The following is a 13,930-nucleotide window of genomic DNA, read 5'->3' on the forward strand; positions in this document are numbered from 1 at the left end:
ACAATATCGCATTTCTGTCCAGAGTAGAGCTCGAAAAACGTTCATTCGTGACCACTTTATTTGCAGGATCTTGCATTAGCGAAGAATCATTGACGCATTCTCTCCTATTAATTTATTGATTAATTTTACGCTGCGGAATAAATTCATCCATGTTAAATAAATATTCCGAAAGAAATGTGGGGATGAGGTAAATAGTGCAATTTTTGTATAAATTGCGGGTAAAAAATGATTGCGATAATGTAGGGGAAACTTTTATCTTATTTCTGAGGTTTTTTGGTGGAGTTTGTTATGAATGTTGAGTTAAAAATTCTTTTTGGACAATGCCTGCGACATCTGGCAGAGTGAATTTGTGCTGTATTGTTTTCAGAGCGGCTGTCGGTACACCAGATTTCCTGTCTACCTTCCTGTGTTCAATGGAGTTCCAACTACGTCTGCAAGATGGCGACGGCAGCACCAGCGAGGTAAGCATGATGATGTCCATATATACATGCAACCAAGTATTCTAAAACCATCGCGATTTATCGGTGGAAATGGAACTTCATTTTAGGGAGTTTCGTTTCTTAATAGAATATTTATTCAAAAGATCCATGATTTCAATAGAAAATACACCCGCTGGATAGTAAGGGTTGTTTAACGATGTAACACATACCGAGGGAATGGCGATTTTGTTTTTCCAACTTTCTTTTGATTGCTACAGTATTGTCAACTTAATTAGGATGTCGTTTAACTCGATGTTACAATAATGTTACAATATAATAGTCGTTAACTAACTCAATACTCTAGAAATATAATATAATATCACATTTTTACGTCGCGGGGACGTCATTTCGAGTCTTAACCTTAGGAAGAAAAAACGACACACCTCTTACTCACAGAAAAACGAAAGAATATACAATGATCAAAATCAACATGGCGATCATTCAAACTACCGCTAATTGTGGAATTGTTTAATTTTTCCTCTCGAAGGACGCGTCTTCTGCTCAACAGTTGTTGCAACGAGAGTCAATATTAATATTCAAATACTGAGTACCGGCGAAAATAATGAAATTCTGAAACTGGTTGCCGTAAACATCAATCGTGTGTCGTCATGGACGTGAATTCACGTCAGCGGCAATCAGGAATAAAATTTAAGACGACGTGAATTCACGTCAGCGGCAACCAGGAATAGAAGTTGAGAAGACGTGAATTCACGTCAGCGGTTCGCGAATGTGTTAAAGGTTAGTTTCGTCCCAGTAATCAGTCCGTGGCTCGAAATTCTCGAACTGCTTCCGAGAGTTGAGGAACTCCACCATTCCGTATTAGAAAATCCGTGGAAAATCGGTATTAACGAGTAACGGCAATAATGGTAAGTACAGGAAGGAGGAAAAGGCATTACCGCATATTATGTGCTATTCGTCGCAAAGGTCGGGAATTTAGTTCGCGTTAAGAACGACGTTCATTGGACAATAAATACGTCACCGACCCTGGCGATAAGTGGACTTCGAATATGTTCCGCGAAGTTTATTTCGAATCGTGGCAGAGCCCTGGTGTGGAATAAATAGACTCTTAACGCGATAAAACGACAGGTGGAGTATGCCATTTAGTGCAATACCCAATATAATTCGACACATATGTCAATATAAAAACCAACGTCGGCTACGTAGGTATTTAGAAAAAAATCTTCTTTACCGACGTCCGACAACGACAACACAGTAGATTGGAAAGTCAAACTTCATTGTTTAACTACTTTTTACAACTTAACTCCACTGCACCTACTAGTCTGTCGCTTTGGAAATAAGAATTCTACCTAGCCTACGTGTTTAGTACAAACGACATTGTCCGTCTTCTCGATTTGTTTATTCCTAGAGCCGCGAACATTTAAGCGTCATCCGTAATTATTTGTTAAAATCGTCCTGGATTAACTTTGTCTACGCATCGAATCGATGCGTCGTCATAGAACCAAACACTTAGAGTAAAATGTCGGCATTATGGTCCACGGTTTTTTGTTCATCATCGTCAATGTCTAGATGTAACCCCAAGGGTGTGGACAACAAAGTGTCTTTGGACGTGACGTTCATAAAACTGGACCTGGACAGGAAAACATCCGATTTTAATCTTTCCCTATCTTTGATAGACCCATTCATTGGTCCTGGCTTTGGGATGCTGGACTAGCTAGATTAAACGCTGGCATAATTCCCACGATGGTACCAGCAGCCGTGGATTGTTTCAATATCGACGATCACCCAGTGGATGAGTACCCTGGCATAAGTCCACTGCATGACTTCACTTTCTGGATTACTCATTTTTGTGCGTCACAACGTTGACAACGATCATCCAGTAGTGGAGCTTCCAGTGTCCATCGGTAAGCCATGTACCAAGCTAATTGCCATGTACGCGTCCCGATGCTGATGACCATCTCCCGTAGGACTGAATTGTCATCAACATAGATGCAGGAATCGTTAGACCTTCGCACTCTCCTGAGGAATGGCTATCGCGACCTGAGGAATGGCTATGGCCAGCTGCTGGTCGTGGACCTGGGACTGCATCTTGTAGATTTGGAGGAACTCTGCGACCGACAGTCGCGACATGTTCCTCCCACATGCCGGTGAGTGGTCCATCTCGGATGCTGTGCTCTGTGGTCCGGCCTCCATGCACTTGGTCTCGCTGCAGTTGCCGTTCAAGTTCAGTCCCATCGCATGAATCACTTTCAGCTGTTCCAGGGCCTCGTCGTAACTCGGTAGTCCGGACACCAAAGTGTAGGATGGAAGACTTTCGTTGTCCACACCTCGGCCTTCAGGGTCCCTCGCCGCGGCTGCTCTTCTCTCCATAACTGGAACAGAAACACGGATCCATCACCTAAAAGTTCCAGTACAGATTGAATCTACTTACTATCGGTTGATCAACTTTGGGGGGAAATTTAAATCTCGGGAATCCCTAACTGGTGATATTGTGTGGTAGGACAGGGATAGGGGATTCGTCGGGAATCCCTAACTGGTGATGTTGTGTGGCAGGACAGGGATAGGGGACTTGTTGGGAATCCCTATCTGGTGATATTGTGTGGCAGGACAGGGATAAGGGACTCGTCGGGAATCCCTAACTGGTGATGTTGTGTGGCAAGGACAGGGACATTTTTTCCTAACTCTTGTTTAACTTGACATGGCCATGCTGTCTTTTTTCTTCCTTTCTTTCGTGGGATTAAAAAGTTAGCAAGGTCATGGAAATAATTGGGATTTCGAGAAAACGTGCCTAATGTTATGCGGTATCTCGGATTCGAGGGAGAATGCCGAATGTTTGATGTTTAATGGGAGACGAGGAGGTACGAGAAGGCGACACCATTGGGAGCGTTCTTTACGATGCTCATCTGACTTGCTGATTGGATTCTCTCAGCAGAGATTATTCCACTTTTATGAATAAAAAAAAACAAACGTCAACGTTCAAGGCCTTTGGCAGTGCCTGCAATCGAAACGATTGCACGATATGGCACGTTAAGCGAAAGAATTGCAGCGAAGTCTTCTGCCGTTTGCGATGAGTTTTTGCGGCTTCCTTCTTTTACGACACCTCGAAGAAGAAACTTCAATAAACAAAAGTTCTTCCGCAGATTGTTACGCACAACTTTTGTGGGACAAGTTTCTTTCCATATCGCGCTTCATTAAGGCAGAAATCGCAATTAACATAAGTAATGTATGCTGCGAGGACCATGTCGGCGGTAAGGTTCGAATTTGCGTGCCTTCGTCAGAGGAATGTGAGCTTTACGAGATACTTGTATGTAGGATCATTTATGCGACGGCTAAAGAAAAACCATAACCGTGGAAAAAGAAACTGTTATTACCGGGCATAAAATTATCCTTATTGCGGATGTTATTCTAATTTCGTAGTATAGCTTCATCGCCATTCGTGAGATGCTACAGCTGTACTAACGTCGTTTCTCGTGAGTGGAATTTCTTCCAGACACGTGTATGTATACATATATATACACTTGGCATGCTATTTCAAGAATTTCTGCGAAAAGGCAATAAATATTATATTAGATCACGAGCTCCTGCTAAGCAGGTGTCATTATCGGCACCTGCATTTACTTAAATTACACGTTTCTACAAAGAACATTATTATCACCGAGTATAATTGTTGCGTACAATCATACATACTTTGAACGAAATCATTAAGAGGAGATGATTTTGTTCAATGAATTAATTTTTTTATCAGCGTGCAATAATTCAGAGATAAGGTCAAATTGATAATGCACCGATATGCAGTTCTTATTTGATCAAATCTGTGTTGAGACCGAAATTAGGCTAATTTTTAAAGCGATGCCCATGCGTTATGACACACCATGCGAACGTACACCGGGAGACATCAATGCCCTCCCATCCTGCACAGGCGATGTCGTATCTACAGGGGAGGCATTCATGTCCGCCACTGTACTTGTTCGACGACCTGGGAGTACAAACAGATAACGAGAAGGAAGGAAAGAACAAAGTCGAAGTACCGTCCCTTATCAGTTACCTGTTCGCCGATTTTAGAAATGGAGACCTCGCCGACACCAGCTACGCAAACGAGTCGTAATCGCGAGAATTCCGAATGGTTAGCGGTTCATACCGAAACGGTCCCACTGTCTAGGAAGATTAACGTTTATTTAAGGAGACCAACTGCGGCCTTGCGATTCGCACGCGAAATAAGATCGCCGTCTACAGCTGCATAAACTCCGCCATTTCCCGGACTCGGCAATTAAATTATCCGGGGATTTGCGAGGACGCCACGAAAGGGCCTCACTTCGCATTGTTTCCTTTCAGGTGAAAGGGCTGAAATTAAATTCCACGCGGTCCACTCGGGGAGAAATGAATTTTATCACGAATTCAAAGCGTAATTGTTCGGCGGAAATGATTGAGAGATTCTTCCGAGGGGTCGTTCACTCAGGAAATCGTGGATCTTAATGCTGGAAATCGTTCGAGATCATCGACAGATTATCGTCGATAGGGAGAATGATAGGAATGAATTGTTTAAATTGTGGAGGATATCCAGAGTTGGGTAATTTCCCGTGTTTCCAGGTTTTTGCACGTAAATGACATTTCCAATATGGCGGATGCCGCAGACGTGCAATAAACGGCACCCCTTAGGTAATAAACGCCTCTTAGCGCATAAATGTTAACGCGGGAATATTAAAAACAATGTAAACAGAACAGCATTCGTTAGATCGTTTTGATTCGTCGAAAGTGAAATCGCCGACTGTCACGATGAATAATTCATTTGCGGCAATGTCTTCACGGCATAGATATTTGAATATGTATTTCCTTGTTTTCAGAGGGGGATCTGTTTTTCGGAACATATCGGTTTAGCTTCGATTACATCTGTTTGCGAGTAACGTACCTAAGACAAAGTCTGAATTTAAACGTGACATCAATGAGAGAAGGCGCTCCTGTTGTTGCTTCCACTTCGCCGAAGTACTCGAAGCCTCTCCTTACCTTTGCATTTATTTTAAACCCTCTAAGACCAGTGGTTTATCTTATCAATTATCCGCTCGTGTCCGCACCGAATCAATATTCATCCCGACACTAATCCGGCCCTTTTACCACGAACCAATCGACGTTTCCATTTCCGTTTCCGACCCGTTCGTCGTTTTTCTACATCTGATTTGCACCTAGCGTTCAAATCGATGTTCGTTTAACGAATTCAAATTTCTGACTTAAGGTGAACCGCAAAACTCTGCGATAGGGTAATTCCGTTTGTTGAAAAAAAAAAAAAAAAAAAAAAATGCGTTGTTCCCACCTGTGCATCCTTTCTAATACATGTCAAAGTTACGTGGTTTATTTGAAACGTTGCGTGATCTAGTTTAAACGGTCTCTGTCAAATGATAAAATCACGTGGTCGCTTTGAAATGTCAAAGTCACGTGGTCTCTCTCAAACGTTAAAAGTCACTTGGACTCTCGTAGCTGTCAAAGTCGCAAGGTAATGCCTCATTAATTCTCGTAAATCCTTCCTTCATGATGGTTAATCGTCTTCTCGGTAAGGTATTAAAAATTCCAGTATCCGCGACTCTAATAAGATAAATACATCCCTACTTTTGTAATAATTATTTCTTGCCTCGATCAATGATTAATTTACCTCAATGTTCACCTGAATATTTAAACATTCACCCCTGCCTTTGTTCAAATACGGCCGAGATTTTAAAGATGCAAGAATAAATCAGCACCGGTAATAAGGAAAAAGAAGTAGGTATCTGCAAGTATGATAAGAATAAACAAGAAGACAAGTGATTGCGCTGCTTTTTTTTTTTCTCCTGCCTTTTCCTCATACACGTTATACAGTTGGGCCCTCGAGTATCTCCCAGCTGCCTTTATTGTGTTATTTCAGGTAGCGGGATGTAGCTCCCTGTCTCCTGCAAGATATGCTAATTTATAGTAGATTCGTCACTCGCGTTTCATCTTTTTACAATCCGAGAGGCGTCTGACGTACGTCTTTAGGAATCCCTGCTCGATTATGTGCCACGAATCGATAAATCGTCGAAAAGATCGGACCTTTATCCTTTTCACGAACTGGACCACGTGGTCCTATATCACCACGTGGTAGCGCGAGACTGTCACGTGGTCTCTTCCAAACGTCAAGGCCACGTGGTCCCCCGAAAAGCCCGCGTTATTCAAACGTCACTTGGATGTCCCTTTTCGAAACCGAAAGGAATCAATTAATTTTCGTCTTTTCTTTTCCTTGTACAGGTGGACTCGTTGGTATCTATCTACGGTAATCTTCGCTGCGTTATCTCGATCCCGTAGTTTCCTGTCTCTTGCAAGATATGCTAATTTATTGTGGACTCGTCACTCGCGGTTCATCTCTCTACGATTCGAGACGCGTGTTACGTACGTTCGGGAATCCGTATACCGGTAATACGTAGAATGAATCGATGAATCGGTGATCGGGAACACCTAACGCATCGATTGGACCTTCGACTTTACCGAGACTTATCGGAACAAAAGGATGTGACGCCAGAAATTCTGACCGACGAGGTAACATCGCGGTTCATAAATCCCCCCGAGAGTCTATCTGCCTCGGGACTAATTTTTATTTATTTATTTATCCTTTCTGAAAATCCCTCAATGAACTTTTCCCGCCCCGTAAGGACTGCGGTTTTTTAGGGAACGCAAACGGTGCCGGGAAATTAATCGCAATGACACTATCCCCCTCCGTAAAAAATGCCGAATTGAAGAGCTAATCAGAACGCTTAGCTGCATTTAATGTTTAACTTTGAATATAAAATATTCCCTTACAACTTTAACTCGCGTAGGAATTCTTTTCCTTTACTTTCAGTTTCCAAATCGGATGGGAAATTTCAGTGATGTGATAAGGGGGAATAATGTCTTTGTCTCGCCGCGCCTCCGGCGATTACTTAACCTTCTCGGTATCGTCCATCGTTATCGGCTCCCTAAATACTTCCAGAAAGTTAATTCCGCATAACGAATATATCCCGTGATAAACTCACAGTCGCCGTCTCGGAGCTATCCTTTGTGATGTGCGACAAAGGCCTAAGGCCGATCATTGCGCAAATCACTTTCCATAAGAATGCGCCGCGTAAGTCATGCCGTTTAATCGATTTCCCGTGAAACCGTTCAATATGGCGGATTGCTCTGATCGTGGATAGTCACGTATCATCCCAGACTATTTATAATAGGAATATAGAAAAGTCTTCTTTACCGACGGCGATCAAGTTCCGCGACGCGTTTCACATCACCTTAAGAGAAAATGTGAAATTGAGAGAACCCTTCGGCTGAGTTCTATAAGATTACAAAAGCAGGTGGGGTCTGGTTATATCGAGATTACTTAAGTTCATAAGACAATAACAAGATAGCTGCCAAGGATAAATAAGAAATTTAAAAACAAGGGCGACTGAGCGGAACCGTGTCGATTAATAATTTCCCTCGGAGAGGATTTCAATGGTCTCGATCGTTCGGCCTTATCAAATCCAATAACATGTTATCGAGTGATAGGTACTCCGAAAATTGGTCTGCTCGACACAGTCATCTAATTTGTTATTAATTTCGATCTCAGATCTGAGATATACTCCGCAGGTCTGCTACACCGAGAAAAAAGAAAAGTTTATCGACTAAAGGCTGCCAAGGAAGATTAAAAAATATCCCTTTTCAGTAAAGAATGTTAACATCCGTGCTTTTATTATTTTAAATATACGTTCCGTGGACGGATTTTCAGATGATATTTTTCTGGAATGGTTGGAACAATTTGGAAGGAAAATTTCATGGTAGCTTTCCACTGGCGAGCATTTGGCAAGTGTTATCACTGATACGCGAATTGCGCCACCTTTCAGGTGGTATTTACAATCTCCCCACAGGCCGGTCTGAAATTTCCTATCGCAAAAACAAGATTTAATAAGAAAAGTTCAGCCCAGGAGCTCCAGCTTGTTTAAATATCAATATTAAGGCTATAAGGAAGGTCTCGAGACTCATGAAACATCGCTATATGTAAAAGCCAGAAAATATCTGTATAACAATTTATTAAATAATTAAAACTTCACGTGTCATTCATGCGTCAAGACTTTCCTTATAGTTTCCATATTGACACTGACATGAAAATGTCATACGCACGTGGCACTTTTTGGCATATATATATCTGATTTCTTTATTAATAGAAATCAACCAACTTTGTCAATTTAAATAGAAAATTTCCGTGCAACATCGGTCTATTTATTTTCTAAAATACCGTGCCTCAAAGGTTTAAGTCTTCACTCCGAAAATGGAGTGCCGTTTCCGGCAACTTTCAAAGCACTTCCTGTTCACCTCGCCACGGCGCCGGTGATAACGCGGTGACAACGAAGCTTGCCTTAAGCCGCTCGGTATAAATCCCCTCCCTAATAGGAAATGTAAACGGCGGCTCGTTAAACGGGCCGATTTATCGACAGGTCGTCTCATTGGTCTGCCAAGAAGGCGTGACATTGACTTAGTCAATGAACTCGGTGCGAAGTATGACCAAGATGGGCGACGAAATCTCCGCAGCGTAAATTATTGATAAAGGATGATATGGGATGATATGGGATGATATGGGATGATATAGGATGATATGGGATGATATAGGATGATATAGAATGACATTGGATGATATAGGATGATATAAGATGATATACGATGATAGGATGTACAGACCCCACACCCTAATCTATGGAGGCAACAAAATTGAACAAGGTGTTCTCTTATTTCCTTTCCTTACAATATGGTAGAATATAGTAGAGGGGAATATAAAATTTGTCCGTAGGTATTCGGGGTAAAATCAATTGTTGATAAATTATTTAGCGGGATTACGTACGTGGCCAATGTTCGGTTCGAGTACACCGCTTATGGCTACTTCTCGATTAACTCGGCATTACCGTCAATGACGTCGGCTGTTAAACCGAAGCGAGCAGTATCGGAATAGATACTTGACATTCTCAGTGTTGTACTACAGTTTAATTGCCCCAATGGCAATGAATAATTATCCGCCACGAGGATCGCCGGTCGAGAACGTTAACCGTCATTCTCCGCATATAGGACCACTAGATTAATCCAACAATCGCGTGATTCATAATTATATTACAATCCCGATATTGTCATATCGAGGCCAACAAATTCAACGTTATTCTCTCGGACATTCATGAAATAATCGAATGAACCGCTTCACTGTTCATTGAATACTTTGGGGGAATTATTGACAATATTACGGTTACCCATAAGTTCCAATTTTTTTTTAGGGATTTAGTGTCATTTTCTTGCTAGTTTCAAGACCTCCATAATCACGTGTTATAGTATCATATTATTTCCCCCAGTTTGTATATACTTAAAAGTGAAATTATCATACAAAAATTGCCTACAAACTGAATGAACTGAATAATTTCAAATTTTAAGGTGATATGAAAGGGTCATTTTATATATATATATTTTTTTATATTTAAAGCGATTGTACGGTTTGGTGGGGAGGAAACAATGGTTGTCATGTCTTCGGCTTACCATGGCGTTTCCACTGTTGAAATTTGTGGTAAAGAAGACAGGAACACATGCAGCAAACACAGCTGAGGACCATTAGGGTCAGCACCACTCCCACCCAAACGTCAGCCAGGAACTGTTCGTATTCAGCTTCAGTCATCTCCCTCTTGTTCTCCAATTCCTGAACCATTTCGGAGACGACCTGGACGAGCGTCAGGTTGCCTTCGAGACCACCTTCGACGGCTCGCTCGATCGACTCCATCGTCAATTGGGTAACATTGGGAACGTTCATGACAGCAGCCATGATTAAAGGTCTTCTAGGTCTTCTATTAGCTCCGCGAATTTCCGCTAAAACCAGGGAAGGTTGTTCAGGTTCTCGTAGATGGAGGTCAGCTCTTTGGAATCAGTTCGAAGCTTTTAAAAGTCTTCTAGGTCCTCGATGATCTCCAGAACCCCTAACTGATCGACACTTCGAGTTTGTTTTCAGCAGCTGATTCCTCTACTTCTATCAGCTACGCAAATTGCCGCTAATACCAGCGAAGGTTGTTCAGGTTCGCGTTGATGGAGGTCAGCTCTTTGGAACCAGTTCGAAGCTTTTAAAGGTCTTCTAGGTCCCCAATGATGTTCGCGTTGATGGAGGTCAGCTCTTTGTAGAAGTTCCTCGCCTACCGGATTTCTTGATCAGCACTTTGCACGTTTACTCGGGTTGGATTTCCTGGTTCCCGATTTAGAGTCGAGGGGGGCTCTCGTGTATGGATTTCCCTGGTGGCTCTTCTTCGTAGCGTGCAAGTTAGACGTCTCGTTTCCTTCCTCGCGTCGTTCCGAAGTGTTTACCTTCTAAGTGTTTGCTCCCAGAAGGTCCGGAAGGTCCAAACAACTCTTCGCGTCCTAACTTTTTCGGCCCGACATCCGTACGTTGGTGTCCCGTGTAACCAAAATTCGTCACCGTGTTCCAGACTTCCGGTTTCAAGTACTGGAGGAACTTTCAGCTATCGCTGAAATATATCCTCTCAAAGTACGTGTACCGAGTACCACGACCTAGAATCGGGAATTTCAGCAGGCTGTTATTGTCCTCGTCCTTCTAGGCAGTCAAACTCTCAAACAAGCCTCTACCTTTCGCATATACTCGGACCTCTCGAAACTTCTGTTTAAACGTTATTTTCAGAATTTCTACCTGATGAAATTCAGAAATAACTCGAAAATAATTAGCTTTTATCAGGGTTCGGTTGCCAAAGAAGAGGCTGATATACCGGGGCGTTAACAACTTTTCGATTCTTCAAGCTTATCCCTGAAGCGAATGTCAAGGAATCGGCGATATCAGCTGTTGCTTTCGACGAAAGGATGTATCCAAAATCCGATACAATCTTGTCTGGACGCTATTCACGGATGTTCTAATTGACAAAACTCGGAAACAATGCGTCCAGGAATCTTCGTCCACCGATCACGTGCTTTTTTAACAAGCTTCTTTGTACAGGATTGGTGGTTTCCCTTGTATCAGACTTAATTTTTCTTCATTTCTGAAGCCTAGGATCGAAGTTTACCAGGAAGTCAATGTCGAGGAGTCAGCGATTTTCACGGTGCGTTTTTAACTTTTCTTGATTTTTGAAGTCTAGTCCCAAAATTGATGGTTCCTTTTCTACCGGTACGTTCTTCTCTTGATTTCTGAAGTCCAGCCACAAGCTGGATCCTTTTCCACCCGTGTAATCTTATCTTCTCTTGATTCTAGAAGTCTAGTCCCAAAATTGATGGTTCCTTTCCCACTGGTGCGTTCTTATCTCCATTTGACTTCTAAAATCTAGTCCCAGAATCAATGATTCCTATATGACCTTTTTTACCTTCTCTTGATTTCTGAAATCCACTCCCAGAATCAATGATTCCTATATGATCTTTTTTCACCTTCTCTTGATTTCTGAAATCCACTCCCAGAATTAATGATTCCTATATGACCTTTTTTTACCTTCTCTTGATTTCATAAATCCACTCCCAAAACTGATGGTCCCTATTCCGCCGGATTTTAACTTCTCTTCATATCTTGGGTCTAGCACCGAGTTCACCGTCGAGGAATGATCAGCGGGTCGATTTTTCACTGGACGAACGGCGTCCTCGTTTCCCCGTCCGGCCGGTCCTCGTCCGGTGGCGCGCTGCACAGTTTGGATCCCTCTAGGGTCCTCCGCAGAGCTCTGCTCGAGCTGAGGCCGAACGCGCAGGACTCGAAGGCGCTCACGCGGTCGAAGTGTGCGCGCACGCACAGACACACGCAGGCGAAGGCACACATGCGCCCACACGCGGTCTCCCAGACGCGGGCCGCCAAAGTACGACGATGCGACGCGAGTCCCGCCGAAGCGTTTGCCTTTCCCGCGAGACGAGTCGGCTAATATCGATTCGCGGCACTCTCGATTTCTCGCCGCACCGTTTTTAGCCCCTCTGCGCAGGACTTATGCGCACCCACCACCCGCGCGCCTCTTGCGAAAGATGGCGCGCACAGGAAAATCGTTCCCCCGCGGAGGAAGATTTTTTGTACAAAATAGAAGGTTAGGTTAGGTTAGGTTAGGTTAGGTTAGGTTAGGTCGTTCAAGAGCCGGTGGGATCGTTCCCGTAGATTTGAACAGTCCCTCCTGGTTTTCTCCCGCCAGGTTTAGTCACACTGCGTGCCTCTTATGCGCAGTAGATCATGCGCGGACGTCAGAATTCTTCTCGCGTCGGAAAAATTTCAAGGTCGCACTAGATTAGATCGAGTTACCAGTTAGTTTACGAATCGATATGGGATTTTCTTCATCAGCTGATCCTGCTTCCGAGCGCAGGTTTCCTTAACCACGTGGCTGTAACAATTATTCCGACAAATGTTAGCCTGTGAAAGTGGTTCTTTTTATTTCTTACGTGGAGTCCAGAGATTGTATGTACAAGAAGTGCCAACTGGTGTGTTTACGAGTCGGCGTGGTTCTTTTTCCCTTTCCTTTTGTCGAAGTTAAAGTCGCTTCCGACCGTCTGACTCACCTCCGTCAGTTTTAAGCGCTACTGCGCAGATCTCGTGCGCAGGCCGTCACCTGAGATGCCGCTTGCGAAATGAGGCCCGCGAAAATCGCTCTTCTCCAAGGCCTCGAATATTATCGAATTACCAATATTTAACGTCGCTTCGTGTGGACGTAGAAGCCCTCGGCGATTTATCGGCTTATCTTCGATTAATCCCGAATGTCAATGTACCTTTAACGGGAAGACATCGATCACTTTCAAGTTTTCCATCCACCATCTGCGCGAAGAGTTTAGCTCTCCTGCGCACCTTACTGCGCACTGCTCGATCCCCGCTTATTACGAAACGTCCGCAGGAATTGCAGGATTTAAGCCGCGCGGATGTATCGATTGGTTATCCAGGTTTACACAATCCACCTTCTGGACCTTTTCGAGATATTTACTGGCGAGTTTTTCACTTGTGCAACTCGAAAGACGTCAGAATTAACCGAAATCGGTGCACCTACAGAGGGCTACGCTTTTCCAAGATGGCGGCTGCCTCTTCACCCCGTACCAGATTTCCGCCGAGAGGAACTTTATTTCGGAACTTCTCACGCTCGCGAGGATGTAAGATGCCGATATTTTGGGGTAAATTATTCTCTTTGATTATTAACTACCCGATCGGTTTATCTTTTACGGGAGATTACGATATGTGAGTCTTCGTACGGCGTTTCTCCGACGACACTCGATTCAAGGCACGCGGTCTTTCCGAATGACCAGACCGGTCTCTGGAGGAAAGTATTATACATGACTGGCCACTACTGTGGCCACGTTCCCTCTCTCTCGCTCCTGCTTATCCCCCATCTCTCTATCTTATCCTTATATTCCTCTTTCTCGCTCTCTCCTTTACCGACTTATCTGACCCCTTCCAACTCTTTCCCACTCTCCGCGCTTAAGGTGATGTGAAACACGTCGAGATACTTTATCGACGTTGATATTGAAGATCTTTTTAAATATATACATTGCCGACGTTGCTTTTTAGCGGTTATTTA

At 43.4% G+C, this 13,930-nt stretch overlaps 1 protein-coding gene across 1 annotated transcript; it reads right to left on the reverse strand.

Moving 5' to 3' along the window:
* Positions 1 to 551: 551 nt before the first annotated feature.
* LOC105695640 lies at positions 552 to 13,898 on the reverse strand. Its single transcript, XM_012417393.2, has 2 exons — positions 9,957 to 13,898; positions 552 to 2,809 (listed from the first exon to the last, which is right to left on the reverse strand). Exons 1-2 carry the CDS (start codon positions 10,234 to 10,236, stop codon positions 2,439 to 2,441), a joined length of 651 nt encoding a protein of 216 aa, XP_012272816.1. The 5' UTR covers positions 10,237 to 13,898; the 3' UTR covers positions 552 to 2,438.
* Positions 13,899 to 13,930: the final 32 nt, after the last annotated feature.

The sequence above is a fragment of the Orussus abietinus genome, unplaced genomic scaffold (genome assembly GCF_000612105.2).
Source record: "Orussus abietinus isolate OABI.00-Male unplaced genomic scaffold, Oabi_2.0 scaffold55, whole genome shotgun sequence".
Lineage (NCBI taxonomy): Eukaryota > Metazoa > Arthropoda > Insecta > Hymenoptera > Orussidae > Orussus > Orussus abietinus.

Coding starts and splice junctions, on each gene's coding strand:
- LOC105695640 (XM_012417393.2), bottom strand. CDS start 10,236: ATGGCTGCTGTCATGAACGTTCCCAATGTTACCCAATTGACGATGGAG. Junction 2,810..9,956: donor TCAACAGTGGAAACGCCATG/GTAAGCCGAAGA, acceptor TTTCTGTTCCAG/TTATGGAGAGAAGAGCAGCC.